This window comes from Dermacentor albipictus, chromosome 1, assembly GCF_038994185.2.
Source record: "Dermacentor albipictus isolate Rhodes 1998 colony chromosome 1, USDA_Dalb.pri_finalv2, whole genome shotgun sequence".
Classification (NCBI taxonomy): domain Eukaryota; kingdom Metazoa; phylum Arthropoda; class Arachnida; order Ixodida; family Ixodidae; genus Dermacentor; species Dermacentor albipictus.
Genome location: NC_091821.1, coordinates 358,891,835 through 358,918,189, shown reverse-complemented (window position 1 = coordinate 358,918,189; position 26,355 = coordinate 358,891,835). Strand labels below are relative to the sequence as shown.

The window sequence follows — 26,355 nt, the reverse complement described above, 5'->3', positions numbered from 1 at the left end:
TGCTCACTGTAATGGACATATGCACGGCCATCTCAGCTATTACTTTCCGGGAGCCCACCTACTACATTGAATCGCAGACCTCATCCGTATGTCATAAACTCCATGAAATACCTCGTTAATCTAAATACACCTATCGTGCAAACGCAGCTTGCCAGCCACGGGTGACCTGTTTCGTCTTCAATGCCGCCTACAAGGAGGCGTTCACACGTCGTGAAGCAGCACATGTAGATATCTGTAGCCCCTATGGCGTTATTTCTTGGCTAATGTTTATTAACAGTAGCTCTTGGGTAACTTTCTCGTTTTATGTTGTCCTATTACCCTTAGAATGATTATTATTAGCTTTACACATTGGGTTCATCGTTATTTTCGTTATTTTCTGATTTGTGTTCACGTTTAACATTTGACGTTCGCTTATAGCATACTAAACATTTCCTGAATGTGTGTATTCACTGAGTACTCGCCTTCGCTGTGTTTGTAATAATTTAATTGCTGTATTGCGCTAGTCCATCTTTATACGCATCAGGCTTGTGAAACCGCTGCATACGTACGTGAGACTTCAGGCACTTTCATGTAGTTCGCAACCGCATTTCGCCTGAGGGACACCCACCAGCTGTTGAAGAAATAAAGAATCAAGCAATCAATTAATTAAAGAGTTAATCAAATAGTCTAGTTAATTAGTTAATTAACTAATTAATTAATTAATTAATTAATTAATTAATTATTGATTTTCTTCACTGTTTTCTAGACGCGCATTTTTAGTGTTGAGGACTCGTATTCTTTTTCTTTATTTAGAATCCGCCAACTGCCTTTCCTAACGGGGACAGACTGAGAGCATGGACTGCTGGACGTCATGGTATACCTTTAACAACAAGCCCAGCATACAAACCATGGCAAGTGCCTCCTTTGTAAGTGCGACTGAAAACTTCATACACGCTCTTGCACGAAACGGCGGCACTTTGCTTTCTGCACACATGTTTAGAGATCGACCTGCAATTACGACTGAGAGCATTTCAAACATTCTATGGATTTCTGTCCGTTTGCTTTCATTATTATTATTATTATTATTATTATTATTATTATTATTATTATTATTATTATTATTATTATTATTATTATTATTATTATTATTATTATTATTATTATTATTATTATTATTATTATTATTATTATTATTAGAATTCGTGTCTTCCTACTGAAAGTCGAAAGGGCGATGTGTAACATTTTTTGAAGTACGCCGTTAAGCAACAGGTCAACAAATAAATCAAGAAGCAATGCGCACTGCACAGGGATTCTAACGTGAAAGCAGATTCGAGACGCTGATTCGTTAAAAAACACAAGGTGGCGGCAGTTATCATTCGTCAACTAGCTGCAAGCCCCCTATACAACACTCCTTATGCCCTTCAACTTTTAGTGGCGATTTCTAATCACGCTTTTCTCACTCACTGAATTCTTGCTGAGAACTAATAACTTTCGAAGAACTTAGGTCCCACTGGCACTAATTCTTTTTTTTTGTTATTTCCAGACAATACATACAATAGCGCTGATGACATGCCTGCTCGCCATCCTCAAAAGCGACGACGCAGCAGTTTACCTGAAACTAAAAGCTATAGAGTGCACGTCACCAGGTAAATCAACAGGATCAGTGCACCGACAGGCCATTGATATATCAGTTGGCTATTCCTTTGAGTGTTTCTATGGTTTTACAGCGAAAGCTGTATATGGCTAACCTTCCGTAGTTTTTTCGGCGTCCAGCAACAGAAGCGGGCTTAGCGATTTCTAACAAACCCATACACAACGTGTTTCGTTGTTTGCTTTGTGTGTGATCACGTACGGGTGCAGTGCAGCGGCGCAGATGTCAAAATGTGGAACAGATTAGAATGCTCACCGTGAAAAATAGCGTGACGTCAAGGTTATCGCAGTATATAAGCGGGAGAGGTATCGACGCTAAATACAGCTGCGTTATCGATGGGGCGGACACGTATAGTTCGTACACCCGAAGAGCAACATGCGTACTAGGAACGCCGGTGGGAACAGCAAAGAGAATGCGAACGGCGCCTTTAAAATTTTTTTTTTACTTTTAGCCTTCTCATTCATAAATGTTTTTCACCACCGGCACGAAACGACCACCGACGAAGAATGTTCCCGCGATGCTGATCGAAAACGACAATCTCGAGCCCGGGTAACTGTTCCACTCTGTGAAGATGGAATGGCAGCGAAAGCATTTTGCTTTTTGTTTGAGAGATTTGACTGCCATCAGGTTTCGCTGCCATTTCATCTTCACAGAGTGGAATGGTTGTCTTTTTTTTTTCTTACAGAAATTTTTATTGTCGCTGTGTTCGGAATGGTTATCACCTACATAAGCATCCTCACGGACCTCTTCCTTCTCGTTGGAATTGAAGATGTAAGTAGACCTCCAACCGACGAACGATATGAAGGTTACCTAACACACATAAAAAGCTCAACAGGGTGATCGTTTTGAAGTTTTACGGAATTTTTAAAAAATCGCCTGTTGCAGATGCCATAATTGTAGTCCGTGAGTTTGATTACTCAGAGAGGCGGACATTTCTTGCACGAGAACTCGAAACACATATTCAGCGAATTAACAAAGATTCACTAACTTAATTAATTTTGCGGGACATATTGAATTTTACGAATTGTAGCTGATGAGTTTGCCAGGCGTATACAATTAGAATGAATTTCCAAAATGACAACAGTTTGGAGATATGCGCCATCAAAATCGCCGTAAAATGGACTGTTGTTCCACTTACCTTTTTTTTTTTTTAAGGAAACGCTCTTTTGTGCATTGAAGCACGAAAGTAACTGGAACGTACGCCCACGTATTTCGTCCCACACTATAAGAAATAATATATCGAAACTGATGTCATCCTGGAAATTCATTTCAAATGGATACTTCTTGCAAACTCAACAGCTACATGAATTAGGAAGGAACAGCGCCAACTAAGACGATCACGAGAGGGAGAACGACACAGGACAAGCGCTTGTCCTTTGCCGTTCTCCTTCTCGTGATCGTCTTAGTTGGCGCTGTTCCTTCCTACTTCAAGTATGCACCATCCAGCTCAAATGAATGTTGTCCTGAACCATGTTTCGAAAACACAGGGCCCTTTTTTGTGAGATTGGCGCTTGTCCTGTGTCGTTCTCCCTCTCGTGATCGTCTTAGTTGGCGCCGTTCCTTCAATTCAAGTATGCACTATCTAGCCCAAATGAATGTTGCCCTGAACAACAGCTACAATTCGTAAATTGCAATATGTGCCGTAAAGCAATTAATCCGGAAGGTAATTAATAAAAATTCGGTAATTAGTTGAATATGTGTTTTAATGTCTTGCGCTGGTAATGTCGGCCTCTTCGAATAATCCAGCTCAAGGATAAGAATGATGCTTTCTGCCGTAAGCGAGTTTTAAAAATTTCATAAAACTTAAGAATAATCCCCCTGCATTTGTCTATCTTACTTTTATATAGCGCGATTTATATTGGGCCAACGGCTGTTAGGTGCTGCAGTCTCGCTAATAGCTCACACTAAAAAAAATATCGATTACATTCCCCATGGTCTGACCGAACTTCGGTCACCCAGCACAGCGATCCAAGCTCTAACCATTAGGCCACATGCAGTCACACTCATTGCATGGAAATATGAGTAATGTCTAGCAGACATTTATTACAATACACGCACGCTTAAGCTTCGCCTTTAAGTGTGGAACGCGATAGCATTCAAAGATACCTGACTGCTTCTCACGCTTCCCGGCAACTGCAGTTTATGTAACCGTAATGTTTGCCGGGAAACGAACGCTATGCACGACGGCGAGCTTTCTGGTAGAAACGCGGCCTCTTGCGTGGGCCGCGATGCGCGGAGGCGAGCGCCATCTGGAGGTGTTGCAAGGAACCGGGCGCGCCACTATATGAATGGTAGAAACGCATGTTTGAGTTTCCGCCCAATAGAATTATGTCGTTCTCGTATGTTCAAATTACAATCCAAGGATATCATGTCTATAGGTTGTGCTCAAGTCGTACTTTGCAATTTTCCTTACACATTTTACTTTGAGAATTCACTTAGTCCAGTAACCACCTTGCGCTACACGGAGGGTCTGCATAGTTGCGTATGCGTGGTTCGGAATTATCTTTTGTGAAAAGGCGGTCGACGCGGGACGCTGGATTTTCTACGGCACGGGGCCCTTAACGCCATCGCGGTAAAAACTAAGGAGAGCGCGCTACACAGTCCAATTAAAGCTCGAAAATAGTGCAAGCAAACACAATTGTCTAGATGCGAAAGCCACTCAAGAACAACTCCATTGAATCATAAATCTGAGTGGTGTATATGGGTGGAGCCCCTATTCCAGGGCCCCATTGGCTTCTGCGGCTCGCCGGGCCTGGTCGATGGTCACCAGCTGGCTTCCCAAGTCCAGATCGGTGAGTCGCGCGTTCCACGACCATTTAGCGAATGAGTTCGTAATTAGCGGCGAGACGGCGTGTGCCGGGCACCTCGGGCATTCGTATGTGATGTGCTGGAGTAGGGGCATTTGTCTTTGTGTCTGTCAGAGTACATCTTGTGTACCCTGTGCAAGTGAGGAAAGGTGTTCGTCTGTAGTCGTCGCCAGTCCCGTGCCTGCGCCTTGTTGAGATTTGGACGGAGAGACGCCTTTGTTCGTCGGCAGAGTCTTTGCATCTCCAGTATTTCTTGCGGCATGCCAGGTGTGTGTGTGGGGGGGGGGGGGAGAGGGGAAGGGGGACCGTTAGGGCGCTGTGATCCGCGGCTCGACCTGTCATATCTCGAGCCGGGCGGTCCACCCTTTCGTTGCGTCCACTCCGGCGTGTGCTGGGCACCAGGTGATCCCATGGCCTTGTGTTAGGCTTATATAGTTAGGCTTATATATATACTGCCTAAGGTGGCCTTGAGTTCTCTGCCCTCTGAGATGGCTCGCTTGTATTCCTCACCGTGCGCGACGAGTTTGGTCGTGGAAGACGTGACCCCCGCCCAGCTTACCTGTGCTGGTGTATTCTTTGAATTGGTCTTTGATCCCTGCTGGTAGTAGTTCCTCGTCGGAGTCCGGGATCGGGGTCTTTGTTTCTGCGTACTTGTTGTGGAGTGAAGGCGGCAGTGCGCTGCACGGATCTGGAGCGGGATCTCTCCGTGCTTGTGCTTCTGCTTCTCTGGCTTTGACCCGCCGTGCAGTCCTCTTCCTCGTGTTCAGAGGAGAACCATCTTAGTTGTCTGGTGGCCAGCGGATGTGGCATCCGCGATGCTCGTGGCTGTTGCGGTTGCTTTAAGCGCTTGGTGCAGCTCTTGTCTCCGGAAGCGTCCCCCGCACGAGGCACAGATCGGTTCACAAGGGTGTCCTTCGCTTGGGTTCTCGAGCCCACATACCTTGAAGATTCGTCGCGTAGGATTTGGGCAAACGTCCGTGCAGTGCCCTTTGCCGCGGCAGATCTTGCCGACTTTTACGGTACGGAAGGGGTGACACAAGAGTTCTCCTCCATAATAGTATACGGTTCTCTTTAGTACGGGCCCACTGAACGTCAGGGTGGCATTTTGGGTATCGCCGATCATGCGGGCCTGTATCAGCTCGACTCCTTGCGTGCGGACCCGCATGTTGGTAAGCAGGGTCTATGACAGAGTGTATCGCGGTATGCCGTGCACCACCCCTCTCAGTCCGTCTTCCCCGGTGCATGGCTGAGTATGCTTTCACGGCGTGGTCTGTACTCTTGGTGGTCAGGAGGCGAAGTCCCCGTGCTTTCATGTCCACCTAGCAGTAGAGAGGATTGCCATGTCAGAGCCCGGCTTGATTTGCAGGAGAAATTGTTCCCCAGAAAATCGATTGTTGCAGACTTCAATGATTGCTGGCGCCATTGTTGATGGGATGATGTTGCGTAGGGGTAGGTCCTGATGCGTTCGTATAACGATCTGAAGTCGTCCTTTGGTAGAGGTGGGAGTTTGGGTAGTTTCCTTCCTTTCGGAGAGGGCGGTGTCTTCGTGTCCTTGTTTGTTTCCAGCTTGTCTTTGGCCGGCGCTTTGCCACGCTTTCGTTCCAACGCTTGTTGCTTCCGTTGGCGTAATAGCGTTAGCACCGTTTGCCAGTCTGTATCGGTATCAGGGGAGGGGGGGGGGGTGAGTAGGTGAGGTCCGCTCACCTCCGTTTGGTTGATTGGGTAGCCCGTCGACGTGCTGGACCCGGTGAGGTCTATTCCGTCTTCGTCGTTTGATGCTTGCCGGTGTGGCGTCCCGGTGCTCGTGAAATCTCTAGTTACTTCCGTATAGCCATGATTAGGTCAGCTCAGAGTTGGATCCCGCGCCCCCGGCACAGGCGTTGCTGGAACGCCTCGTCGGCGGTCGGGTTAGCGGGAAGAGGACGATCCGTGGGAAACGGCCGCTACCGGCGAAATATGACTATACCAGCGAAAGAGGCCTGGGCAAGGGCGGTCGGTGGAGGACGCGTCGTTTCGGTGGTTTCGGAGCGCGCCTACGACACGTCCGTTAACATCGGCCGACTGATTGGAACTCTCGCCACTCGGAAAAGGAACCGAAGGAATCACGCTGCTTGTGGCAGCCTCTTGTATTCATCGTGCCCACGCCAACCCGCTATTTGCGATGATCGCCGCGTGTGCCACACTGGTGCGCGACAGCACGTGTGCGCGAGCCAGTTTCCTTTACGCCAAAGACGCAAGAATGAAACCGGCAAAGTTATAGCGTTCTATTAACCACTTCCCGAAAGCTTAATCGCTTCACACAGATTCCAAAATGTGCGTTGGATCTGCATAATGTTTTTTTCTTTATTGCCCGTTGACATAACCTGCTCGCCAGCACTTACGTAAGCCAGATATGTCAACACTCGTTTCTTGGCGGCGTCATGACTATACGATCAAAAAACGTAACGTGTTACGATCTTGTCGCACTAGTGTCGCTTAAACATTTGGTGAAATCGACCTTGTTTACTGCGCAGAACTGCCGGATGGCGATGAGCCTGTTCACTTGGTGGAACAGCTTCTGCATATCACTCCAAAGTATGCTGGCAGTCGGCGTTCTCACCAGCAAGGTCACCAGGGAAAATGTGAGTTATCACGTTAACTATACAGCACGTGCTTGTTGTTCATCATCTGTCGTTCACATGTGCACGGATTGCATCAAATTTTAATCTCGTTTCTGACATTCCGGATTTTATTTCTCTCAGTTCACAGTGATTATCCGCTGGCTGTTACTGACAATTGTCGTCCTGATGATTAAGGTAAGTATAAATGACTGTAACAAGATCGACTGGCGCAATATTTTTGTTGAAGCATAGTACGCTTTATTTACGTGTCTCGCTTAACGAGAAAAAAAAACCGATTCGTCAAAGTGCGAAAGTAGCAGGCTCCGGTGACCGCGTCGTCTCTAACGATCGAGGCTCATAAATTGTGAGTACACGTCTGTGAGGCTTAAGCATCAAGCCTATCTAAGTCAGCATGTTGAAATTAAAAGAATTTGCATACGATTTCGCGGTTCGCACAACACGAGCGAGCGTCGCGCACACAGAATCTTGTTGGGATCACGTGTAATGAGACTGAACCCATCGGCATGTTCAGTCCCGCCACTGAAATGCGCCCGAATGAAAAAAAAAAATCAAATTAATTTAGTTTCCGTCACACGTACTTATGAGATGTGGGAGAGTCTCACCGCTGTGCCGACGCTATATTGCGTTTATTATCGCATAGAAATTTGTGCGACTTAACAGCAAGACGATCCTCTCGGTTGGTCAAGGGGAGAACATCTGTAGTCTTCCTGCAAGTGGCACAGAAAGCCACGGTGAGGTCCTTCCAGGGCAGTGAATGTATACGTGCAGGAGGCCAGTGGTTTGTAACGCGGGTCGGTCCCGGAGGCACTGTAATGAGAGGCGTGAGTGGGCCGATCCTATACCAGTGCATGACATATGTGCCTTCGCAAAGTTTTTAATGCGATACCACCCAGTTGAAAAACACAACAGGAAATTTTACCAGTCTGTTGTATTTTGGGACGTTGTTTCTGTAGTTCTGTTGCCTGTAGTTCTGTTGCCTGTAGTTCTGTTGCCTGTAGTTCTGTTGCCTGTAGTGTGACATCCTGTAGTAGAAAGTTCTGTAGTTCTTGATCAATATTTAATTAAAAATTGACAGAGACGTCCGTAAGATTATGTAAATTTGTTAGCACAAAAAAGAAAAACATAAAAGTAAAAAAAATTTAAAAAAAAAACCGTCTTTGCCTAGGATTCGAACATGCGACCTCTCGATTCCCAGCCCGGCATCTTACCACTGCACCACCCCTGACATGCTCTTCGAGTGTACATTTTGGCCATGTGAATAGTACGACGTGCTGATGCGCTGATGTTTACATTTGCATTTTGAGAGCCAAGATCCGCTATCACTCCACCGCGACAAGTGCCGCATCTCTAGAAGAGCAAGAGTGTTCGTACCATCGACAAGTACATCGTGCAGTGCTAGAACATCGATTTTGATGTACGATATCCATATTAAATAAGAAATTCAGAAATAGACAACGTTGACTTTTAGGGTTATTACTGCTAGTTTCGGCAGTTGTCTCTCGTTCTTTACACTTTTGAGCGCGCATATAATTCGTGTGTTCAATGCAAAATAGCTACATAAACATTCGTGGATGAGAGCTCTTTCTGACAGCATACTGGCTTCTCACGGCAGCACTGTATCAGATTAATGAGACCCGAGCAAGACAGCTTTTCACGCAACTTTGTGGAACAACCGAAATCTTCTTTTCCGCTTCGCATAAGCTTGTGAAATATTCCTGGGAAATTAACTAATGTGTCAGTGTAACAGCGCATGTAAGTCCACAGGCCTGTGTGCCACATCTTACAAAAAAAAAACGGATACGCAGCCATTCCCGCAGATGGTATGATTTTGATCAGCGGCCGATTTTGAGGAGGCCGGTAGGGCGTTGCTGGTGCCGCGTCGTCACGGCACAATTATAACTATTCGCCACGTCGACTTTAATACCGGTGTCGGTGCCATCGGTGTCAGCATTGCCGGCTTCAGAGAAGTGCGATTGAATACCGCGCAGGAGAAAAGTACAGTGTACACTACCGATGCAAAAACATACAATTTTAAAGGACCGCGACGGGAAGCGCTTCTGTTGCGACTTCGGAACTCTTGGCCGTCGCGACCGAATGTTTCTGCTGCGACGTCAGAATTGGTGTCGTAACGTCGGAGTCGCTGTCAGGATATAAAGCTGTTGTTCCGACTTCAGAACTCTTGTTGTCGCGACAGAATGCTTCTGTTGCGAAATCAGAATTTCTGTCGTAACATCAGAAATGTCTCCCAATTAAGAAATGTCAACAACTTCTGTCGTACAACAGAATTTCTGTAGTTGCGACAGGAATTCCTTTTGTCTTTTTCAACCGGGCACTACAGAAGCTTGTCGCATCACACAATTTCAGTGAACTTCTGTTGTGATCATTGGGTATATGTTGCGGCGATAGGTTCCCGTTGTGGAACAGTTCTCTGTAGTACAACAGAAGTTTGTCCATTACTTCAGGAACACTTCTGTTATGACAACTGGGGGCCTGTTGCAATGATAGGTTTCTGTCGTACAACAACATTTTTCTGTAGTACAACAGAAGTTGGTCGCATTACATCAGGAACACTTCTGTTGTGACAATTGGGGGCCTGTTGCCACAATAGGTTTCTGTAGTATTTCAACAGCTCTCTGTAGCACTACAGAAGTTTTTCGGGTTACTTCAGGAGTATTTCTGTTGGGACAACAGGGTGCCTGTAGTGATGACAATTTTTTCTGTAGTACTACAAAAATCTGTTGTAGAGCTTCAGCTTTCTGTTGTAACAACAGACATACGACAGACTGTACTTCTGTAGTAGCAACAACAAATGTCTGTTGTACATCAGAAAAGTCTGTCGCTCCATCAGGAATCTGTAGTTACTACAGAAAAATCCTGTTGTACAACAGAAATTTCTGTAGTACTACAAAAATCTGTTGTAGAGCTTCAGCTTTCTGTTGTAACAACAGACATACGACAGACTGTACTTCTGTAGTAGCAACAACAAATGTCTGTTGTACATCAGAAAAGTCTGTCGCTCCATCAGGAATCTGTAGTTACTACAGAAAAATCCTGTTGTACAACAGAAATTTCTGTAGTTGCGACATGAATTCCTGTTGTCTTTTTCAACTGGGCACCAAAACGGCCTTCGGCGATGTAGGGAAGTATGTCCTCGGTGGAGAAAGTGGCGGGGTTAGACAACACCAGCTAGATAGCACAAGGCATGCTCACTCCAATCCATGACGTCACGCTACCTGGCCCGAAATTTCCATTGACAAGGCTTGCGTGATGAAAGCGGTGAGGTCAAAATCACTGTCACCTACTCGGGAGCATCCCCATTAGGTTATATTGCAGTCGGGGCAGGTAACATGGCGTCATGGATCTCAGTGAAAAGGCCTTGCGCTATCTAGGTGGTGTTGGGCGAAAGCAACGGAGCGTTGTGACGTACACTTGCACGTGACAGGAGAGGCCGCGGTTGAGCAGTGGGTGCGCTGGATATGGCTAGAATGCGCAACGCTATTTACCACACTGCGAATATTTGAAGGTATATATAATAAAGCGGCACCACTGAATACTAGGACGCCACAATTCCATTCGGGCACGTACCCCGGATTTTTTTTCGGAGGGGGGGGGGGGGGGAGGGTGGCAAACCAAGATAACTGTTCTATGCAAATGAGGAGGGACGTACCGTTACTAGTACAAATGTGAATAATGCCCGCTATGCGCCACTAAGACGCGTAAACTTGGAAAAGAGAATTGAAATAAGGTGTATCTCACAGGTACGCAGGTGAGATACACCTCTCCTTTACTTGGCAAACAAGGAACCACATCAAGTGGATTCGCGCAAGAGGCGCAGGAAGAACACTGTCAAGAACAAGTAAATAAGCGAAAGTGTAAAATAAAGATTGCTAGTAGCGTTTTTTGAATTAGCTTTGGAAGACTTATAAAGAAATATATATTTGCGGAACAATCACAGTTCCTTTGGATCCCTCGTTTACATGCTCTACCAAGTTAAGTCCAAAGCCGACTCGTGTTGTTATTTGGGAAGTTGCGTAACGATGGTTGGTCACCATCCCCGCACAACCGCGTAGTGCGCAGGATGCTGTGGTTCTAGGCGTACTGCGGCCAGCGCGGAAGGTTAGAAAAATACCCACATTAGCACAGCAGAGAAGTGGCTGCGCGTCAGGCGGCTCGAGTGATAGATAGAAGAGTCATTCAAAACACACGGAATTATTCTCCACTTCCGGCGGCGTTTTCTCTACTTCCTTTTTAAATAAAAGGATGTTGATCCAGAAATATTTTCACAAACGACGGCTAAATTTGTTAATTTCCGCTTTTGCTTCCTGTTTGGCTGTTGCCTTGGCTCTCTCCCTTAGTAGATCGCTCAGTTTCTCAACTCCTTGCGACTCTTGTTTCCAGTTGCCAATTTTGCACGAAAAGCCAGACGCGGTAACGGATGATAGTCACATTGCTTATGGCTTTAACGGCTATTGCAGGGTGTGATGATGGACGCTGTTTCGCATTATTTTATTTTCCACCTTATCTAACCCATATCGCGGGTATATGATAGTTCCGTGGATCTGCCAGCGTCGCGGCGAGCCGTCACTCGAGGAAATAATGAAGCAAAAGGAAAAGTTAAACGCAACTGGCGTTTGCTCCGGCCGCAACTCGTTCCACGAGCATGCAGACCAGCTGACCACTAACCGAATCCCTTTCCTGGTTTCTGGATCAGTCTAAACAACGAAGGTTGAACTAAGGAAGCAATAGCGATGCGCGTGATCGTTGAATACATGGTGACAACTGAACTCGAGTTAATCGCGCGGGCACCGAATCGATGAGAAAACTGACCTTCACACCCCAGGAGATGCCGATAACTACCGCCATCCAAAAGGAGTGCAAAAATAACCATTTTACTCTGTAAAGATGCAATGGCAGCGAAAGCTGACGACAGTCAAAACTCTTAAACGAAAAGCAAAGTGCGTCACTTCCGCCGTGGGTTGGCCAGAAGATAATCGGGCCGACCCGTGGCGGAGTTGAAGACGCGTTGAGCACCCCCCCCAATACGTGGGCCGATCCCGAAGGTAGTGCAATGTCGGGCCGACCTGCGGCAAAGGTGTAGCATACGTTAAGCACTCCCCATACGTGAGCCGATCCCGAGGACAGTGCAACACCGGGCCGACCTCCGGCGGAGGCGAAGCAGGCATTAGGCACTCCTTATACGTGGGCCCATCCCGAAGATACCGAAGGGCGCGTTACAGGTTCCCGAGCCTACAGAAGTATGTGCCATTGAGCTTGGACCCTTTCTGCACTATCACCAGGATCGGCCCACACGATGATTTTTTCTGTTGACGGACGCCGAAAAAACTACGGAAGGTTAGTGATCTACAGCTTTCGCTGTAAAAGGCAGCAAAATATTGGCCGCCGAGCAGATTGATTTGTCGGTGCTTTAGGAATGTGTGTGAGGAGTGGTGGCGTGGGCGGGAAAGGTAGGGGACCCCCCCTGGGTACGTGCCTGATTCTATTGCATCACAGTCGCTCAAGTGTATATAGCACTTGAAAACTTTCAAGTGGGAGTATATTAGGATTGCGCAATACACCGGCAAGTCGCGGTTTGGACAAATTTTGTAGACGCGTAGGGTATAGCTAAAGTAAAGCATTAGCGCCACAATTTAAGAGGAAACTTTAGCTCGGGTGCTCCTATCTAAATACATGCAAAAGGACAATTCGTTTTTCTCGGCAACCATTGCACCAAACTTGACAAGGTTTGTTGAATTTAAAAGAAATCTGAAATTCTAGTGACTGTTGGTCTGAAATATTTTGCTTAGGTCGTCAATTTTTACTAAAAATTGGCAAAAATTGCGATTTTACGAAACCGAAACTATCAAGTTTACAAATCTAACTCAGCAAACAAAAATGATATCACAATTCTGTGAATTGCATCTAATAGTACATCTAAAGCGTACAACATTGATATGTAAAACATGAATCTCAAAAAAAATTTAGTAATATGTAAATACAGCTTTTGCAAGACCTTTGTACACAACCTAACAAGTTCATGTGATATATAAATTGACACATCGAATTTGTCCGCTTTGAATGATCTAATGGATTCCATTAAAAGAACCGCGATATCTGTTCTTGATGGAGAGCTAATAATTTCTAAACTTCGTACTTCTATTTTTGTTAAACTTTAGAATTCTCGAAAGTTCTTTCAACACAATTCAGGCCCTAAATCGAAATTCTGCTCCCAAAGTGACTAGAATTGAACTTTCTCTCCCAAATGCAACAAATTTCATTAAAATCAGTCCAGAGGTTATATCAGAAAAGCATTTTTGCATTTTACGTGTACTTGAATAGGCCGCATCGGAGTTGTCTCATATTAAGAGAGAGAGCGAGAGCATATTAACCGTTTCATATTATGAGAGACAGCGAAAGAGAAGTGGTGCTCTATGAAGAAAGGAAAGGTTGGCACTGTCTTCTGCAGCCCTTGAAGGAGCACGGCCCAGCGCCAGCTACGGACAATTACAAATCACCCTCCTTCCTAGCCACATTTTTCTCCTCAACTCGTTCCCCGAGCGATCGGTGAACGAGTTATTGGTTAATGGTTAAGCTCCACCTTCACTGGCTCCGCGCCATGACGTGACGTCGTTTCGTCTACTTCGGTTGCCTTGGAGCCAGCGCGCGAAGCCGGCCCTCTCGGCCCTCTCCAACCTCTCCGCCAGCCGCCCGGCCGTCGATGCTCCGCGAGAGCTATCCAAGCAGCGTGTGTTGCGAGCGTTTAGTCGGAGCGCCGAGCGTGTCCGGTATTCCGGTAACCGCAGGCGAGCTGGGCGTTTTGATGGATGGGCGGAGGCGTAAACTGAAGCCCTTCCATACCACACCGCTGTGATTAAGGCCACATTACCATTAGCCACATTACCTATGTGGCCGCCTACCACAACTGGTACGCGGCCGAATATGCCAAACTGAACACCCTCATTAGAAGAGCATACAAGATGGCACTGGGCCTTCCAGACAGCACCAGCACGGAACTGCTGCTACAGCTGGGCGTCCACAACACGCTTGAAGAGTTAATTGAAGCACACCAAATCTCGCAACTCGAAAGACTAGCGAAGACACGAACGGGCAGGAGTATCCTGGACAAACTCGGGATAAGTCATCACAAGCAGCACGGCGACAAGATATCCCTTCCAAGCGCGATCAGGGAAAAGCTGCAGGTGGCTAATATACCCAAGAACATGAGCCCCGAATTCAATCAGGGTCGAAGAGAGAGTAGAACCAAGGCTTTACTCAAAGCCTTCGGTAGGGACAAGGAAGCGCTGTTCGTAGACGCGGCAGAATACGAGGATCGACGTGCTTTTGCAGTGGCCGTCCTCAATACCGAGAAACAATTGGTCAGTTGTTGTAGCATACGTGTAAAAAACCCCGAGGTAGCGAAAGAGGTGGCGATAGCCCTAGCCATCGTTAACCCCAGTTGTAGATACGTAATCAGTGACTCGCAGACGGCGGTCAGCAACTATGCACAAGGCAGAATTTCGCCGAAGGCTGAGGCTATACTCAAAGCCAACGCGAACTATGTCACCTCCGAGGAGACGGAGGAACGACACATTATATGGTTCCCGGCTCACACGTCCCCCGACACCCCCGCACCCAACCTCAACGAGGAGGTCCACCGCGTAGCGCGAGGTCTCACGTTCCACGCCCGCGAAGAAGGATCCTCTCTTGGGGTTGGAAATCCAACGGAGGCATGGACAGAGAGGGACAGAATGACCAGATACTGTGATATTACAAAATTTTATCAAAACTCAAGGCGGGTTTATCCGCCCCCTAACCCCAAACTCGACAGGGCCCAAGCGGTAGACTGGCGGCAGCTACAAAGATCTTCCCCAACCCCGTCCATCTCAGGAGGATATATCCGGACGTCTACTCAGATGATAACTGCAAGCTACGCAGCAGGGCTCACGCAACTCTTAGACACATTCTCTGGGAATGTGACGTTATATGTGAAGAAAATGCAGTTTCCCCAGATGAAGCTGCGGCGCGATGGACGGCCGCGTTGCGCAGCTCAAACCTCGAAAATCAACTATGGGCCATCCAGCAGGCCCGTGAGGCGGCGAGGAGACAGGATCTCCGGACCTCCTCGGGGGCGGCCTAGGCCCAGGCCACGAATTTGCCGGATTGTTAATAAAGTTGTTACCACCACCACCAGCAAAGTAGAATACTTTGCTTACTGTTATATTAGCTCTGCGTTTGGTTGAGCTCTGTGCCACCACTGTGCAGGTTGTTGACGTTTGCGCCTCCGCTCATCCGGTAAAACGCCCAGGCCCAGTCCGCGTGCATTTGCCCGAATACTTCCGGCATGAAGTGACGGAGCAAACGCGTAGATGCTGGCGCCGATCGATACCGACAGCCCGATACGACGCAGCTCGACATGTTGCCAATCGCTAGATTTGCAGCCCACAACGTAACAAGGGCGATCCATAGTGTTCGCGGAAAGAAAGCTCGAAATCAGCACTGACCGCGCGGCTCGCATCAACACGTAGAACGTTGTAACGCAAGCAGACACTTGCTGTGCACCGGAAGTGCGTGAATGTGTAGCAATAAATTGTCGTTGTAACAAATTAACCAACATTCCAGATATTACAAAAAATATTTGTTCACCATAAAGTTGGAAAAATTATCGATGACATAACCTGCGTGGCCGATCGGATAGCTCGCCCAACTAACGTCGATTGGTATAACTCAATCGGAATGGGGCGGCTGAAAACACAGGGGAGAGGCGCCGCTGCGATTGGCAACGATGCCTCTATAAAACCTTATAATAAATTACACGATATACGCGGAGCGCCCCTACCCTACCCTAACAACTCAGGACGTTTGTACGAAATCGTCGAAATCGTTTCAGGGTCCGTTTAAAGAAAGCTTGTTTTAAACATGTAAGAAAAATGGCCCGATTATAAATGCTTAGGGGAGTCAGTCCTGAAATATGGATTAACAATCTGCTGTCTATATTCCAGTATAAATGGAACGCTTTAGATAGAATACACGTTATTGCCATCAATCATGCGTGCGGTACTCAATTCCAAAGTGACAATACTCGACACCAGTGTTTGATATACAGTTAAACCTCGATATAACAAAGTCGGTGAAATCGGCAATTCGTTTCGTTATATAGAAATTTCGTTATGCCCGCCGTGGTTGCTTAGTGTCTTTGGTGTTGGGCTGCTAATCCCGGATCCCGGCCACGGCGGCCGCATTTCAATGCAGGAGAAATGCGAAAACACCAGTATACTTAGCTTTAAGTGCATTTAAAACAACCCCAGGTGAACCAAGTTTTCAGAGTCTATCACTACGGCATGCCTCATAATTAGACAGTGGTTTTGGCAAGTAAAACTCCATAATTATTTAAATTTCGTTATATCGGAATTTGATATGCTATGCAAATAAGCACAGTCTCTGGTGGATTTTTATTACACGAAAGGGGCTGCAAAATTTTCCGAATTATCGGGCAACCGGAAAACGCAAATTCGAATGAGAAAAAGAATCATCTCGTTGAATTTGAGAGTCGGCAACAAAAAATACAGTTTCAAGCCGTATCGACGATATGTTTACATCGGCGGTACGAAGCGAAGCCACGCTTTAGCGTCCACTCCGTCCCCGCGGCTGATAACTAGTGGGAAGACGCCATCATGAGAAGCGCCGGAAGCGAATGCTTCGTCAGCCTCTCGCTTCGGCATGACTCCGAAACTCGAGATTACGCAACCTCCAGCACTAAACGCGCAAGAAGACGGCGCACGATGCCGCGCAATCTCAGCTCGTCAAGTCATTGCGCAGGCGCAGATTACCTCTGAAGAAAGTCACAGTTTCACCTGAAAGGCGAAGCATAGATTGCGAGATCAAATTATTAGAAAGCTGTACGAAGGAAAGTTACCAGCTTTATCAGCTGCATAAGCTACTGTAAGCATTTGCTAACTAAATTAATAAACACGTTGCCACGCGCGCTCAGGCAAACACAAACACCTGTGAATAACCGTGGACACTCGCTGTCAGAACGGTGGCACGATGAAGAGCGGTGAGTGAATTTCCCTTCGTGTTGCCTCTCGCTTCAATGCGAACTAGGCGCACGAGAACACGGCGCACCCGAAGCCATCACTGGGCTTCTTCGATTTTCCACTTCTGGCTACCCGCGGGCTGCCAGAGCCAGCCAGAGCGTCTTCGTTTTTCTCAGGCTGCTCCGCCCACCGTGCTACGCACTTCCGCCGTGCGTTCGTTTTGCTCGCGCTGGACGGTTCTGGCTACCCGCGGGCTGCCAGAACCTGCCAGGACGGCTCTCTGGAAGTTCTCTGGCTAGCAGACGACTAAAAGAGGCGATGGGCGCTCGCCGCCATCTTTACGGGGACTTCACGGATTTCAACGCGGGCGCTTGAGGACTTAAATTTATCTCGCTCAGCCAACTGTATACGGTCATCTCCGGATTTTCTTACTTCTAGCGTTATCTTTTTAGGTGCTAACGCTCCGTTCCGCATCGCGAAGCGGTGTGATACGAGCCGTGGTGAACCGTTTGAAGCTTTTGTGTGTGTGTGTGTCCCCTGATTGCTTCTTCGCGGTGGTAAACAGCGCGCCGCGCTCTCATGCGTGCATGTTATCTGCATCGTGTTCCACGCAAGGTGTACACGCTGATTCACACATTGCGGTACATCTTGGTTTCGTCTTTCTCTGGTGGCGTTCCTTTTCACATATTTCGCGTATGTATATCTCTCCTTTCTCTGCAGTTAGCGAAGGCTTTGCAGTTAGCCCGTGTTCGCTCCGTCTCTCCGTCGTATGCTTAGGTGGCAGCTCGAAACCGATATGTGTTCGAACTGCAGGCCGTTGATCTAAGAATACACTGACTGCACTCGGTACATTTTGACACACGTACATTGGCTTATTGCTCTCATGATTGCGACCAATGTTGTTTTTCGTGTGAAACGTTTCGCTGGTCACAGGCGACGTGCATTTTCACGCGCCAGCCGCGTCCAGCTCCTTAAATGAGAAACACCATCAGCGACAACAAGCTTTCTGAAATCGAAGCTCAAGCAGGTCGGCGCGAAATTTTATGCGTATGAGACGTACCCGATAACCTGCTTTCTCATGTCTTGTGATGATACAGCGCCAACTCATCAACGTCGCCGGTGGGCGACGTGATCGCTGCGAACAGGGATCTTCCAGCTATCGCTTTCGAGTATACAATCACGATTTCGCGTCTTGTCATCTGCCGCGTCGGAGGTCATCTGTTGCGCTGCGCAAGGCGAGGTTGGCCCAGTACGCGTCCTGCGACGAATCGCGCGAAATCGCGTGAAAGCGATCGTATTCCTGAATGCAACTATACTTTTTCAAGGCGGCAACGCATAAATGGGCCGACTACGCCGAGCGCGCGTCGGCCTCGACGGGCGCTGCCATGCTGGTAGCATGTTTACATTTGGCCAGCTGTACCGGCGTTCGATTTTGCAAACTTTGGGCAGGTTCGGGTTGTCTTGGGATCCCAGCCCACGTGACTTCCTGTCAGAACCGGAACTAGCTGGCTGCCGTCTGGCTACCAGCGGGCTGCCAGAACTGCGAAAATCGAAGAGGCCCACTTATTTCGGGCCGCCTAGCCCAACGTTACTAGACTAGCTTCAGTTGTAAAACTCTCCGCCCGCGCGCTTACAGCCGGTGTCGCCACTTCTGTGACAGCCGCCAGATGGCAGCGCGGTTCCATCGGGCTCCACTGCAGACGCCTCGCCGCAGCCTTCAGCCCGTGCGGACGGGCAGTTTGCGCGTGTTTCACGCTCGCTGGCGTTCTCCCTTGTCCGAATTAGTGATACCATGAGAAAGCGGTATCCACCTACAGCAATAAGATTTATCGGGCCAGTTGGTTCATACTGTAATAAGGGTAAACTGCACGAAAGAAAGAAACGCATAGAGCGAAGCGCGGAAGCTGTGTTTTTTCCTGCCGTCTTAACGTTTCGAGCAGTTTAGGCTCAGAAGCCTGAACATTTGGCCAAAGTGTATGATTAGGATGATCTTCATCCCCACCGAGGCTTCTCGCCACGCCAAAGAAGCGCAACAAAAAGAAAGATGAGGTCAGTCTTTGAACACACAAGCCACACACACACACAAAAAAAAATATCATCTGCTCTTCCACTCCGTGAAGATGGTTAACCAGCGAAGCTGAAACGTGCGGCCCGTGTTTATCACTGGGTTAATCTAGAGGATTCATTAAAGTATTTCTGAATTATGCGGTAACACACACAATCGGCTGCGACTGAGAGAACGACGTCACTGACGATAAGCCCGTAGTCCGCCGTTGTCGCTTGCGTTCGATGTCTCGAGTTTGCTCGGAGGCGTGATTAGCTGCTTTCGCCAGATTTGCGATTATTCAAAATTAAGTTTCTTCAGAAATTAAATCTATCCGTTACGTAAGACAATGAGTGGCTCATACTGCCTTAAGCAATGGCCCCTCCCACCGTAAACGCGGCCTCCCCATTACGATGACAGAAGTGAAATTCTACGCTGGAATGATGAACGGCAACGCAGCCAGCTGTGGAAGACGACGATGAACGTAGGAGCAGTGGCACGAGCGCGTGTGCCGGTCGGCACAAGGAATAGCCGAATTCATGGCCGTGGTGCTAGCATTACGCAAATTAGGACCATCAATTACGTCAGCCGTGATAGTTACTGATTCTTTATCATTGTGCTCATCCCTTACTGCTTCTAGTGATTCTCGCGTGATGAGGACATTTCAATCATTGGTACCTGGTTACTTGAGAAGCGTGCGTTTGATTTGGGAGCCGGGCCATAAAGGACTAATCATTAATGAAATTGCAGACTCTCTAGCCAAGGCATCGATAAGTGGCCCGATTCTTCCTTGCTGCCCTTTGACTACTTATGTAATTGCAGCTAGATTTCGCAGGAGTATCATTATACAGTCAGTATCAGGCTCCGAAATTACTAACTCTGTGGAGTACGGACATCTCCTGCACCCTTGGAACAGAGATTTTTGCCGAACACGGAAGATTGAAGTGTCCATCACGAAGCTGCGCTGCCGTATACCTGCATTGAACTTCTACCTCCACAGGTCTGGTCTGGTCCCCTCACCACTATGCTCATTCTGTGGCGAAGCGGAGACAATCGACCATTTCTTGTTGTCTTGCAGACGTTTTTCTATTACAAGAAAACGACTACTCGAAATCCCGCTTCGCTCTATTGGTCTGACTTTATCAGTGCCTGTGATCCTATCTTTTGGAGCCTCCATTGTTGGGTTCAGCAACAGAAATGTTTGCTTGGCGATCCAAAATTACCTCATTGAAACCAATCGATTTCCATGTTAGATTGATCGTTCTCCCTCCCAACCATAGCTTTCTTTTATTTCTTATCTTTTATTAATTATTATTATTATTATTGGTATCTTATACCCGGTTTTCATCTGATTATTTCTTTTTTCTCCAAACACAAAACGTTTACTTTTAAACTCACACGCCCAAATTGTTAACTCCCTTGTTATCATTATTATTTTAGGCACCTAATTAAACCGCCCGATTCTTGGCCAATCCCCCACTGTGGGTATGTGCCACAGCCACTCAGGACAACAACAACAGAATCGCTCTGTTCCACGCCGAGCGAAGCGTCCCATTGCTGGCGGCACAGAAAAAGCAGCGCGCCGAACTGTCGACATTGTTCCGATAGCCGCCTATGCAGCCAGGTGCGCAGCACCTCGGCATCGTCTGCTTATATTCTCAACAAACTCGGCGAAAGCTACAGTTTCGCGGATTACATGCTTGCTGAAATTCGCCTTCAACAACGAACCACACAATACGCTGCACCGCGCGCTTAGTCCGGCCCGCCCGCGTAGCCGGCTAGTGAGGAAGTGAAGCCGGGCGCGACTGCAGCGCCACGAAGGCGCGGGCGGGTGGCGGTTCCGCGCAACGGCGCCGAGTTTTAAAACTGAAGCTAGTCTAGTAACGTTGGCCTAGCCTTCGTACCCACTGGAGTTTACCTCCAAGATAGAGCATGCGCTCTAACCTGCACCCTCCCCCCTTGTAGCGCGTGCACATCTCCCCTAAAGCCCCTCCATCCACGCGCCACCTGGTCGGCGGTGGCACGTGGGTGGAGGGGCTTTAATCTCCCTATTCTTCCCGCTTTCCTTCCTTGTGCGCGCAAGCCGCCGCATCAAGTCGCCATGCTTCTCGGCTCACCCTCGCACCTACAGCATACGGCGCGCGGTGGCGATCTTGTCGTAGTTGGGCTTTGTACGGAACATCACGTCGAAGTCGACAGCGGAAAACCGCCTGGGGTGTCCATATAATTGCTTTGGCATAAAAGGCCGTGCAGGCTGCGTATGCTCTCAGCCAGGGCCGTCCCGGAGGCGCCAATCTGCTCCCCAACCCTCGCTTGATCGCGTTACCGCGAGCCTGCTCCCCTCCCCACTTGCTCGTGCTGGAAGACGGTGCTCATCGAGACACCATCCTTCCCTGCTCACCCTCACACACTTTCACTTGCACATAAAACACGCAGTGCGCTGGGCGCGAGAGAATCCTATCCCACTTGGACTTCATGCAGCACGTGACGCTGCTCTGCTCCGGCGGTCGCTCTCCATTGCGGGGGCACGACTTGAGAGGTGTGTTCGAAAGCAGCCGCATGTAATTAAATAATTTGATCATCCGCGTCCGCTGAAATCTCCATTTATTTTCTCTCTATTTGTTCGCGGCGTCGAGAACATTTTATGTATAAATCGTGAATAAACACACGTTATATTGAAGTTCAATATACATGGTGTCCTATGGACAAAAAGTTAAAAGGTAAACACTTCGTTATATCAAGAATTTCGATATATTAAGCTTTGTTGTACGGAGCATTAACTGCATTGAATAAGAGATATTTTCTGGAAAGTTTTAAAATTACGAACGCGGAAGTCCGCCCTCTTCGCTACACAGAGATGTGTGTTGTACCGCATGTTTATACTAAATATCGGAAAAGAAACCATTAGTTCCCGGTTACACGTTTTAATAAATTAAAATTGAATTGTGCTTTCATTAGCTTCAGTGGAGTGAAAAAAATATGTCCTTCAGCACTGACATTTCTATTTGTCCTTACTTTATACATTCATTTCTTTTGCTCTAGTGTGTTAAATATTATGTAATGTTGTGGGGTCTCTTGTACTCTTGCCATTCTAATTGTTCTTGACTGTATCCTGTTTCTTAGATAAATGTAATTAAATAAATGTTATGTTTCTGGCTGTTGGGAAGTGTTTGTACTGTGTTTATGTGTACCAAACATTAAAAAAACATTCAGTATTTGTTATTCAGTGATTTATTTAGATGTCACAGTGGTGGTCAAGCTAGACTGCCTAGTTCTGCACACAAGGTACATTTTGGAAGCTTACAAGTGTATTTGTTTAAGTGAATAAATACCTTAGTATTATTATTTCTTGTTTTCAATTCCAACTGATTGGCCTCAAGTGTACTCAAGCTACACTTATGTAACTTTTAGTCTGTGGTCCTTTTTATTGTATGGAAAAAATAAAGGCAATTTTCAAATACAACAGCAACATATCGTTTAAAAGCTTATAACCATCTGATTAATTCAATTCTAGGGTTTCAGGTGTCAAAACCACACTGTGATTATGAGGCAGGCAATAGTGGGGGACTCTAGAATTATTTTGACCATCTGGGATTCTTTAATGTGCACCCAATGCCTGGGATACAGTGATTTCGGCTTTACTCCATAGAAAAGTGGCTGGGATTTGATCCCATGCCCTGGGCTTAGCGGTGCCACTATGCCAACAAAGCCACTATGCCACCATGTCAGGTAATTTGATTAATTAATTATCCTAATAGGTTCCATGTGTCGCATGCGTGATGACCACCATAACTAATATTGTGTTGGCACAAAATTGAATTTGTATTTCTCACAAAAATTTGTTTTCATTCAATCCCAAACAAAAAATGATGTGCAGTATTGAGCTCCTGTAGAGTCTCATGCCTGATGTCCCTAATGTATGCTGTTGCAGAGTCACTACACACGTCAAGTGCACGCCTACTACCAACATGTGAAGCCCCTGAACACCTTACAATCAATGATCAAGGAGACTGTGAGGATAACTGCCTCAAACTCGGAGCAGCAAAACAAGCCAGGACAATCCTAAAGCAAGAAAGGTGGCTTAGACCGCTGACCAGAATCAATAATGAAGGCATGTCGATGCACCAGCCAGCAGCCTACCTCAAACTGGATACTCATCAATTATAACCCCACTGTGTCACTGTAAAAATACTGCACAGATGATGAAAAAGCACCTTTCACTTCATTTCAAGGACAATGCCCCATAGTTGCACCAGAATGCTCTGCATGCAACGCCGTGTTGAGTTCTATAGCAATGATTAAATATCTCACTTATTTTAGCAGACACACCATACAATTAAATACAACTGCATGAAAGAGTCTTCAGTTGCTCCCTGGTCAACATAGGCACATCGTAATGTCTGGGCATGTAAAGTTGTAGCATGCTAGGCTTTGTGTTGTTCAAACACATTACGGGTATCCTAAAATGTGTGTCAAGATATGGTGACACATCATGATCACCAAAATGTTAAGTTCAAAAGCTGCATTGTGGCTTACAAGGGAAGCCATAGCAGAAGAGTGAATTAATTTAGAACACATGGAGGGCTCTTTAATGTGCATTTAAATATAAGTGCACGCACATTTCGCATTCGAACCCCATTTGCATGTGGCTGTAGCAGCTAGGAATTGAACCAACAGTCTAGCAGTCGGCAGCAGAACACCAGATTCACAGGCCAAACTGGCACTGACACAACATGGCTTCATTTGTGATATTAATGAGTGTTCACCATATCCTGCTCTCTGATGGCAGGAGTTAGACAGTGATTACACTGAATGTGCATTTATGTTAATTTAATAGCACACAATTATTAAACACTATTTGCAATTGTTGAGATGATTTAAGTGGCAGTTAGTCTTACTTAATGCTCTAACACTAAAATTATTTCCAGAAAAGCATACTAGTACTAAATTTTCCAAATTTTTTTATGCAATAAATTTTTTCGGTCATTTCTGATTCTGAAAATACACCACTTGATCCTTGATCTGAACTTGCACTGTGTTGTAGTGTTGAAAACTGAAATCAAAGCCAATTACTGACCGTGCTCGTCATTGGCAATATTGGTACAACCAGGTAGAACCTCCCATGCCGAGTACAACTTGAGATTGGGAGTTAAAGGGTTAAGGGCATTGCTCAGCATTCGTAGTACAGTAAAAGAGAGGTAAAAAATGCATACATGCTATTCATCTCTCTCAAAGCAATGCTCAGCACACTGGAAGTCTTACCAGATTTCTTTCATTTGCTTTCTAACTATTCTGAAAACTTCTCAAGTACAGAAAATCACAGTTTTAACTTGAACGTATTGAAAGCTGTGCACATTTTTTTTCAATCAGTTGCCCTGTGCACCCCATTGTCAGCACTCTGACATCCTATCACAGTGCTTCCAAGCCATTGCTTTGCACACCGCAAAGTTGGCCCATTATGCTTATGTTGCACAATACTGGGTTCTTCTCTTTTACACATTACCGGCAACCATTCATGCAGGTGACTACATTTATTAAGTTTTACTAACAATAAAACCTAGTGTACGCACCTCATTTTTGCTAATGTACAGTGCTAACAGCACTAGCATGCCACATGCATATACATGCAGCACTAATCATGGCTTGCATGTGGCAGTGGTTTTGCATTCTGTGAACTTTTCGTGCATTTTATTTAGGGGAGAGAAACAATTTTCCAAGGGGTGCTTAGCGAATTAAGCCAGAAATCTTTCCTTCGATGGTATTTTTTTTAAATGTAGCGTCTCCTCTTAACCCCCAAGTAGGAATCATTGATAGGCTACCAAGAGCAAGATGTGAATTGACCAGCCCTGTAGAGTGGACACTATCGAAACTTTACTGGTTTTGTTTCCAGACAAAGAAGCAATTTCTAAATCCTTGGCTTTTCTAGGTAGCATGCCATGTACAAATGACCATTGATGCATTCGTACACTTACGTGTTGGCTACCTGATTATTTCTTTCTTCCTTCGTGAAAGGCCACCTGTAACTAAATTTCACTTCGGCTAAGTTTGCTATAAATGAGTAGTGAATCAGACTGAACCAATTTTGGAAAGGCTGCAGGTCTGGTAATTGTATAGTTTTCTTGTTAGCAGCTTTTAACAGCACCTGAGCAGACAACGTGTGTATCTAGTGTTGCCACTATGACATAAATTCGAACACACCGCCTCCGAAATTCTTTCAGCACGCCGCGAGTGCCGGGCACTTCGGCTGGCTCACAGTGCAAGCACCTGGAGCTAGGTCACCCGCAATACTAATCGGAGCACGCAGTTGTACAAGCGCATTAACGGCGAGCAGGCTCATCATGACACTGCACGGTAGCTGCGCTATGTAGCACATGCAGCTATTCACAACTCCAGTCTGGCCGTGCTACGTGATGCGGACCGGCTTTGCACGCCACCAGTTTGACGGATGGATTGTGGCCAAATCCAGGTTGCACACTGTAAAGTGTTACCAAAAGCAGGCATACGTGTGGTCTAGGCTTATCTCGAAGGTCGTGCAGAGGTGCCTTGCGTCAAGTCATGCATCACTTCTGGCAACCGGTAATGATGGTCTTTTCAGTTACGGCATTAAAAATGGCTATTTTCCTCAACACAGCCTTAATATTGCTCAAAATTGCCCATTCATGTCATGTCAGGCAATACGACTGTTATGGGAACATATAAGATCATCTGCACTGTTGAAAACTATGATTACACAATTTTTTCAGCTGTAAAATCAATTTTGTTTAAAGATTTAACTGCATTTACCAATTTATTCTTGGGGAAATGTCTGCATAATATGTCCATGCTATATTCTAACTTAAAAGCCTATTTCAATGTTGCTTCCAGGAATGTAATAGCATGAAGGTCCTTTCACGGTTTCAGTACAAGAGTCCCAATAATGCTGTGTTTAGGCACACGAATTTATGAATGTAACATTACCTTAATCTTATAAACAGTGCCCATATCACACCTTTGACTCTCACTTCCAGACACAGAGATAAATATTTACAAGTAATTTACAAAAGCTCATATCACATAGCAAGTGCGTATAAAGGGTACAACACAAAGTGCCTATCATGTATTTATGAGTTCGTTGTTCAACTGTGTAAGGACTAACATTACAGCAAAATAAAAACATGTCAGGATGGGAAATTTACATATGAGGTGATAAGTACGACAGACAGTGGTTCATTTATGTGCATCT

The 26,355-nt window shown here is 46.4% G+C and overlaps 2 protein-coding genes across 3 annotated transcripts in view; one reads left to right on the top strand and one right to left on the bottom strand.

Annotated features, from left to right (window-relative positions):
• The window catches only part of LOC139054601 (high affinity cAMP-specific and IBMX-insensitive 3',5'-cyclic phosphodiesterase 8B-like), a 40,464-nt gene extending 34,432 nt beyond the window's left edge, over nt 1–6,032 (bottom strand). Inside the window, exon 1 of the mRNA XM_070531838.1 lies at nt 4,997–6,032. Coding sequence (XP_070387939.1) covers nt 4,997–5,247 — 251 coding nt within the window. The 5' untranslated portion in view covers nt 5,248–6,032. The remainder of the gene's footprint in view (nt 1–4,996) is intronic.
• Nucleotides 792–26,322, top strand: LOC139054603 (uncharacterized). 2 transcript variants are annotated; one of them, XM_070531842.1, is made up of 6 exons: nt 792–905; nt 1,523–1,625; nt 2,316–2,401; nt 6,951–7,058; nt 7,179–7,232; nt 23,065–26,322. In XM_070531842.1, exons 1-6 carry the CDS (start codon nt 834–836, stop codon nt 23,197–23,199), a joined length of 558 nt encoding a protein of 185 aa, XP_070387943.1. In that variant the 5' UTR covers nt 792–833; the 3' UTR covers nt 23,200–26,322. The 2 variants fall into 2 exon arrangements, with proteins under 2 accessions (XP_070387943.1, XP_070387944.1); XM_070531843.1 differs by having other exon boundaries at nt 793–890.
• Nucleotides 26,323–26,355: the final 33 nt, after the last annotated feature.

Coding starts and splice junctions, on each gene's coding strand:
- LOC139054603 (XM_070531842.1), top strand. CDS start 834: ATGGACTGCTGGACGTCATGGTATACCTTTAACAACAAGCCCAGCATA. Junction 7,059..7,178: donor GCAAGGTCACCAGGGAAAAT/GTGAGTTATCAC, acceptor TATTTCTCTCAG/TTCACAGTGATTATCCGCTG. Junction 7,233..23,064: donor TTGTCGTCCTGATGATTAAG/GTAAGTATAAAT, acceptor ATGCTGTTGCAG/AGTCACTACACACGTCAAGT.